The following is a 6,455-nucleotide window of genomic DNA, read 5'->3' on the forward strand; positions in this document are numbered from 1 at the left end:
ATATTTAACTCGTCCTCTCAGCTTCTGATTAAAAAATACATGAGAGAGCAGCTACATGCCAGTGCTAACAGTGAAACCTTCTATCCCTTCCATCTGCTGGACACCCACCCCTTCTCCAGGCAGATTTGGCCACGTTAAATCACACACAGTCCCATTCCTCCAACATTTCATCCACCCCCCCCTCCCCAAACCATTTTTGAAGCCAGCCATCACCTTAACCACGCCTTCAATCTCAAAGTATTCAAGAGATCCATCAAGATGGTTCATTAAAGTACTTTATTGATGACCACATGTACTCTGTGCACATTAAGCTTTGTACAAACCCCTCTCCATTAACACCAGAGTGAGCGACAGCCACCGAGAGCTTTGAGCACTGGTTTGGGTCCCTTCTACAGAAACAGAAGTGAAAACTATGTTTAAAAAAAACCCAACAAACCCAGATTGGCTTCACCAATCGGACTCCACCAGCAAACAAGTCCTGCAGTTCACACAGCTCAAGCTGCAGCATAGAAAATTATTAACTCTCCTATACGAGCCTGGTTTACTCTTGTTACCACCAAAGGGATGTGCAGGAAAGGCTTTGCACCTCCTACCACACTCCCCCTTCCAGGTCCTGCCTCCCACTTCTGATGTTCCACCATCAAGTGCCTCTGTAGTTTATCAAAACTAATTAAAAACCTCATCTCAAGAGCTCTAAGCCAGTGGGGAAGAAGTTTCCATGCCCTCCACGGTGTCATTTGTCATCCAAGGTGCTCTCCCGCAGCAGGGCTCTGCTGGAGCTCTTGTTGCCTTTGTGGATGCACACGCCGCAGTCCAGCTCCACGTCGATGTCCCCGAATTTCAGCTGGCAGGACTCATTGCAGCTGCAGGAGAGACAGTGATGCTGGTCAGGTATTTGTGGGCAGGGAGAGACATTGGTTCACCCCCAACCTGCTCAGGAAGGCTGCTAAGGACCATCTGCTGCTAGGTGGCACTGAGCCCTACCTGTAGAGCCAAGCCATGGACTAGTCATGCTTGGACACGTGTGGGCACTCACTTTTCTTATCCCATGATATTGGGTTTAGGTATTGCTCTTGGCCATCCACAAAATTGGTGAAGGATTTAAAGGGGAAGGGTATGAGGAGAGGCTGAAGTCACTTGGTTTGTTCAGCCTGGAGAAGAGGAGACTGAGAGGAGATCTCATCGTGGTCTAGAACTTCCTCCCAAGGGGCAGAGGAGGGGCAGGCGCTGATCTTTTCTCTCTGGCCACCAACGAATGCCAGGAGTAGAGGAAATGGCAGGAAGATGTGGCAGGGGAGGGTGAGGTTGGCCATGAGGAAAAGGTTCTTGAGGCAGAGGGTGGTGGAGCACTGGAACAGGCTCCCCAGGGAGGTGCTCATGGCACCAAGCCTGACAAGATTCCAGCAGCATTTGGCCAAGGCCCTCAGGGACATGGTGTGAATGTTGGGATTGTCCTGTGCAGGGACAGGAGCTGGACTCCATCATCCTTGTGGGTCCAACTCACAACATTCTATGACTCTATCCCAGCTCGTGCACAGTGCCAGGACCCCCCCTGGACCTTTTTCCCCCCACATACCAGCGAGATGCAGCAGAATTTGCTGCCAAGATGGCAAGAGCAACCACGTAGTGCCAGCAGAAGCACATGGTGAGGAAAGTGATGTTGCTGAGGTCGGTCTGATCCCAGCCTGGTCCACCCCATGGAGGTGACAGAACAAACCCAATCTGGTCATCAACAGAAGAGGTGTTAGGCATCAGTACATGATTTAGCACATTCCTCCTCTCTCTTTCTCCCGATTTTAGCCGTGCTGCTGCAGCTGGCTATGGACTAGAGGCACAATAACGCCAAGGAACACCTGGACCATTGCCTACAGCATCTTCAAGGATGCTTGTCTTCCCAGAATGACACAGGGGTGCATTTCAGGAGGAGATGAACGCTCTGTGGAGAAGCCTTTGGGCTCATGGTGCAGCCCAGCACCCCCAGAGAAAGCTGACTACCCAAAGGCTTCATTGCCAGGCTGTGCATTTCTCCCTAGACCCAAAGCTGGGTGATTATGAACCATCAGAGGGTTCCAGATATTTTCCAGGAGGAAGAAATGTGATCTAATAAAAAGAATAAAACCTTGTGATTGTGGTTTCCCACCCTTGTGAGGTTTAATTTCCATTTGGCTGGCAGGTTTGTCCATGCTGCACACATTACACCTCCATATCTCTATGATGACAGCTCTGGCACTGCACCTTGTTTCCTCCTCTTATTTACTAAGATATTCCAATCAGCTTACAAGTTGAACCCCAACAGATGTGCCATAAAGGATGAGAGAACCCTCCTCCTCTTGCCTTCCTGGGTATGAAGCCCACTGCTTGGAGAATAATGCTGGATGCCCACTGACCTGCCAAAGCCAAGAGCCCTGGAGAAGGAAGGAGCTGGTCTTGAAGGTCTCCAGGATAATGTGGTCTCGGATAAACACTTCTAGGAGGGCAGAGAGGGCTCCAGCAAAGATAGCCATGACCAGCAGAGAATGGAGGTGGTGGTCCAGTGCAGCATTGCTGTTGGCATGGAAACAGAAGAGCAAACCTGCCAAGATTCACACTGCATTAGAAAAGGGATGCTCTGGGATTTGTTTTGATAAAAATTAAACTGGAAACATGAGACAGTGCTCTAGGACTTGTTAACATCTGCCTAGTGGGAAGAGCCAGACAACACACAGCTCTTCACCTTCACTCTGGAAAGTCCCCAGCGCCGGGGTCTGCACTGCCCGCAGAGCCACCCCGTAGCTGCAGGGATCCCCATGCCCCACCCAGAGCTCTAGGGCCATCAGCAGGAGCAGAGTGACGGGGACCTTCAGCTCAGAAAATGACAGGGAGCTTCATATCGGGGTTTATTCTTCTGTGCATCCAACCAAGGTGAGGGGACAGCAACTTTTTGTCCCTCCAGAGAAAGCCAATTGCTTCTCACCAGGAGAAGCACCCATCCCTGTGCGCCAGGAGCATTCAGTCACAGCTGGATTCATATTTGGAGAGGAACAGGGAGGAGATGACCTTCCCAGAGCTTCCCCTGACCCATACTCCATACTCTCCCAGGCACCGTGTGTGATTCACCTTCAATGAACAGAGCCATGGACAGGGAGAGTCGATCTAAACCAAGGGGCAACTTGAGCGGGGAGTGTGAGACGATGTCCACGATGCCAGAGAGGAGGAAGAAGAGGTACATGGTGGAGAAGTGCCAGGGGGTGAGGTCCGTCCAGCTGTGTGTGTTGGAGCTGTACAGGTGCAGGTGGGGTCCAGTGGGAATGAACTGCTCCACCAGTATCCCTGGGGGAAAGAACAAGCTCGCATGGAACCTTCCTTTGCAATGGTGAAGGTGTAGTGGTATTTTCCCAGAGAAATGGTACCAAGGTCCCATCACAGAGTGTGCCACAAGGTCCCCAAGCCCTCCCACACCAGCCACAGCCATTTCCCACTACAAACAGCCCCAGTCTGGTAGGAGAGAGCAGCTGCCCTGCCAGTAGTTATTGGGGCAGACACTCATCATCATCACCATCTCTTACCTGCTAGAGCAAAGAAAACTTTGACCGCCCCTTCGAAGAACTCGGCACGTTGGACCCCATAGCTTGGCTGGCTCTCGGCACTGACTTTCCGCCGGAGATACTTCAGGGGGTATCGCACAGACCACCAGAGACCAAAAATTAAGAAGAAGGTGCCCCGAAGGGCACTGCCGAGGAAACTCGTTGGCATTGGGCTCGCTTGCTGGACCTGCAAGGACAAAGAGCACCTGAGGACCAACTCAAATTATCCCCAAGAGTCTGGCTGCTCACTTGCTCAGTGTCCCTGGGGAGCTGTATCCCAACAGAGCAGGTGTGCACAGCTCCACCATCAATGGATTGTACCAGACATACAACCTCACCTTGGAGAAGCTGCCACTATATAGAGTTATAAACATATATATATATATGTGGTTGCACGCACACAATCATCGTGACTTCATTGTGCCAGAGAAAAACACATTATCACCCAAGAAAGAGTAACAGCTACATGCAATTAGAAGAAGAAACATAACAAAGTTTGTGCTAATAAAAAAGCAACATGATAATTATTTCCTGGGAACATCAACTCCCTCCAAACTAAATAATTACCAGGGTGGGTGTGAATCCAGACGAGGTTTTACTGGGCCCTACCAGCTGCGCCACAAGAGGAGGAGGCAACCCAGGAACCATTATTGTTTCCAAAAGGAGCTTCATGCATATTCCACACAACCTTGGTGGCACTCACGAGCGGTTGTTTGACACAAGGGGAAGAGATTTCATCTCCAGTAGGAAGAACTCAAAGAGTAAAGGTGTGAAAATTGCCTTCGTGCCAAGATGGACCAACACCACCAAGTACCAGCAAGGTAGGGAGAGGAGCAGAGATACAGAAGTGCAACTAGTTATATCCTGCAAAGTTTTTAAGGTTTTGACTCAAACTGTTGAAAAAAAGTCCTGGAGCAGCAAGCACAAAAGGGAATAAGTAATGATCTAAATACTTATAGCAGAGAGCTTTTGAAATTACCTTAGGATGGTCTTGTTTCCTCCAGCAAGACCTCTCTACTTGCTCTTTGTTTGCATCTACCACCTAAGTAGGTCTCACTAAAAATTCTCGTGGGCTTTCTGGTCCTTTTCTAGCACTTGGATGTGCATGGAAGAAGGCATTACTCATCCTGAAGCTACCACACCGACTTGCCCTTGCATTACAAAATCACATCCTCGCCGTGTTTATAAATACCAAAGCAAATTGCAGAGGCTGGAGGAACAACTCCGGCATGTTCTTCGAGTCCTCCCACACTAGAAAGTAATTAACTACTGCAAAATAAGGGTAGGATGTGGCATGGCAAGAGCCTGAGGTGAGGGAGAGCTCTGCAAGGTGTTCCCAGTTGGATTTTGGCTGCAGAGCTGGAGTGGGTCGAACTGGCTCAACCCTGTGTGGGCAAGGACGGCGGTTGGGTTTAGAGTCTATCGTCATCTCTTGCATCTCCAGGACACTGGGAATCTGGGGAAGGCTCAAAACTGTTTACATCGTGTTAAGTTTTCCTTTCAGGAAGGAAGTTACTAAACAGCCTTTCTGGTTTATTTTGGATGCCTACATTAGGGTGAGATAGCCAGGAGGACCCACGTCTTTCCTGATTATAGCCTGGACACCCAATCCAGGCCACTCATCTTCCTTGCACAGACATCTACACGCTGAAGTGACTGAGAACAAACACTATTTAAGCAGCACACAATTGAACGATATATAACCAAATGTTACCATTGTCCTACCAGGACTGTGACTCCAAGAGCAACAGCCTGAAGCTGGAGTCAGGAGCCTACTCTGATCAAGATAAGTAGCAGGAACATGAATTTGACATGTTTAATTGGAGAAGAGAAGGAAAGCAGAGACAGCCCAGTGCCCAGGCATCAGAAATGACAACTGACACATCCCACCTGCAACTCCAGAGGCTGCGCCGAGCTGCACCAGCATCCAGTGGGTAATTTACCACCCCGCATCTACCGAGCATCCCCTCTTTGCCTTAGTTACCAGCAGCCCTCAAACCACTCTGCTTCAGAGCTGTCCCTGGGATCTCCTACCCCAACCATCCTTCTCAGCACAGTAACCTCACTACTCTTCTTTTTGGTGCTGGGGACCCTTTTGCTTTGTAACATCTCAGCAGCCCAAGTCACCAAAGCTTTTGGTAATTTTCACAAGTCCCCTTTGCTTCCCACCACCTGGACAGAGCTCTGCAGGAGCCACCATATATCCTGGGGAATCTCTTCCTCAGCAGAGATGTCCCAAACCCACCCTTTGCTCAAGCAGAAGCTTGGAGGTAGCCCACTCAAAAACCCCCACCTTTTTTGATAAAACAGCCACTATTTTGCAGAGAAACCAGACATGTTTCCAAGCAACAGTCCACTTGCACAGCTCAAACATTTGAGACACAGAAAAACAACCCATCCCATATCCACACAGTCCCTTGACCAGCTCACTGAGCCCAAACCTGATACCTCTCACCCACCAGCTTCCCCCAGCCCCAGCATTTGAGTCCACACTCCCATAAAAGCTGATTAAGCTCGAAGTGAGCCGCAGCCGGGGAAGGAAGCACCGGTTGAGGAGAGGCACTGGGGTTATTTATTTTTCCTGCCAGCTACTTTGTCTGTCAGAGGATTTGAAATATGGCTGCAGTCAGAAGTTATTACCTGAGCTGCCCTTCTCCTTCTGCAGCTTCCAGGCTATGATGCTTTTGCTTAATAGCCATACGGGAGCTGCCTGCTCTCCTTATGGAGCCTGGCACTGACTGCTCACAGCCTCCCCCAGCTCGGGAAGAGCAGCGTTTCTGCCCATTTCCAGGCTTTCCCCCTAGAGTCCTCGCAGCTCTGGGTCCACCATCATCAGTTATTTCAGCTCCATGTGGGGACCGGTCCCACTGATGTGGTAGGATCGATGCTGTA

General features: G+C 49.9%; 1 protein-coding gene across 1 annotated transcript; it reads right to left on the reverse strand.

Annotated features, from left to right (window-relative positions):
- Positions 1 to 733: 733 nt before the first annotated feature.
- Positions 734 to 3,756, reverse strand: LOC104531341 (transmembrane protein 45B). The gene is made up of 5 exons (XM_010176197.2): positions 3,546 to 3,756; positions 3,097 to 3,309; positions 2,388 to 2,572; positions 1,577 to 1,722; positions 734 to 863 (listed from the first exon to the last, which is right to left on the reverse strand). Exons 1-5 carry the CDS (start codon positions 3,730 to 3,732, stop codon positions 734 to 736), a joined length of 861 nt encoding a protein of 286 aa, XP_010174499.1. The 5' UTR covers positions 3,733 to 3,756.
- Positions 3,757 to 6,455: the final 2,699 nt, after the last annotated feature.

The sequence above is a fragment of the Antrostomus carolinensis genome, unplaced genomic scaffold (assembly GCF_000700745.2).
Source record: "Antrostomus carolinensis isolate BGI_N321 unplaced genomic scaffold, ASM70074v2 scaffold6879, whole genome shotgun sequence".
NCBI classification, from domain to species: Eukaryota; Metazoa; Chordata; class Aves; order Caprimulgiformes; family Caprimulgidae; genus Antrostomus; species Antrostomus carolinensis.

Excerpts from the sequence above, each read along its gene's own strand:
- LOC104531341 (XM_010176197.2), bottom strand. The coding sequence starts at position 3,732 with ATGCCAACGAGTTTCCTCGGCAGTGCCCTTCGGGGCACCTTCTTCTTA. Across the intron at positions 3,310-3,545 it reads AGTTTTCTTTGCTCTAGCAG|GGATACTGGTGGAGCAGTTC; the intron begins GTAAGAGATGGT and ends TCTTTCCCCCAG. Across the intron at positions 2,573-3,096 it reads CATGGCTCTGTTCATTGAAG|GTTTGCTCTTCTGTTTCCAT; the intron begins GTGAATCACACA and ends GAATCTTGGCAG.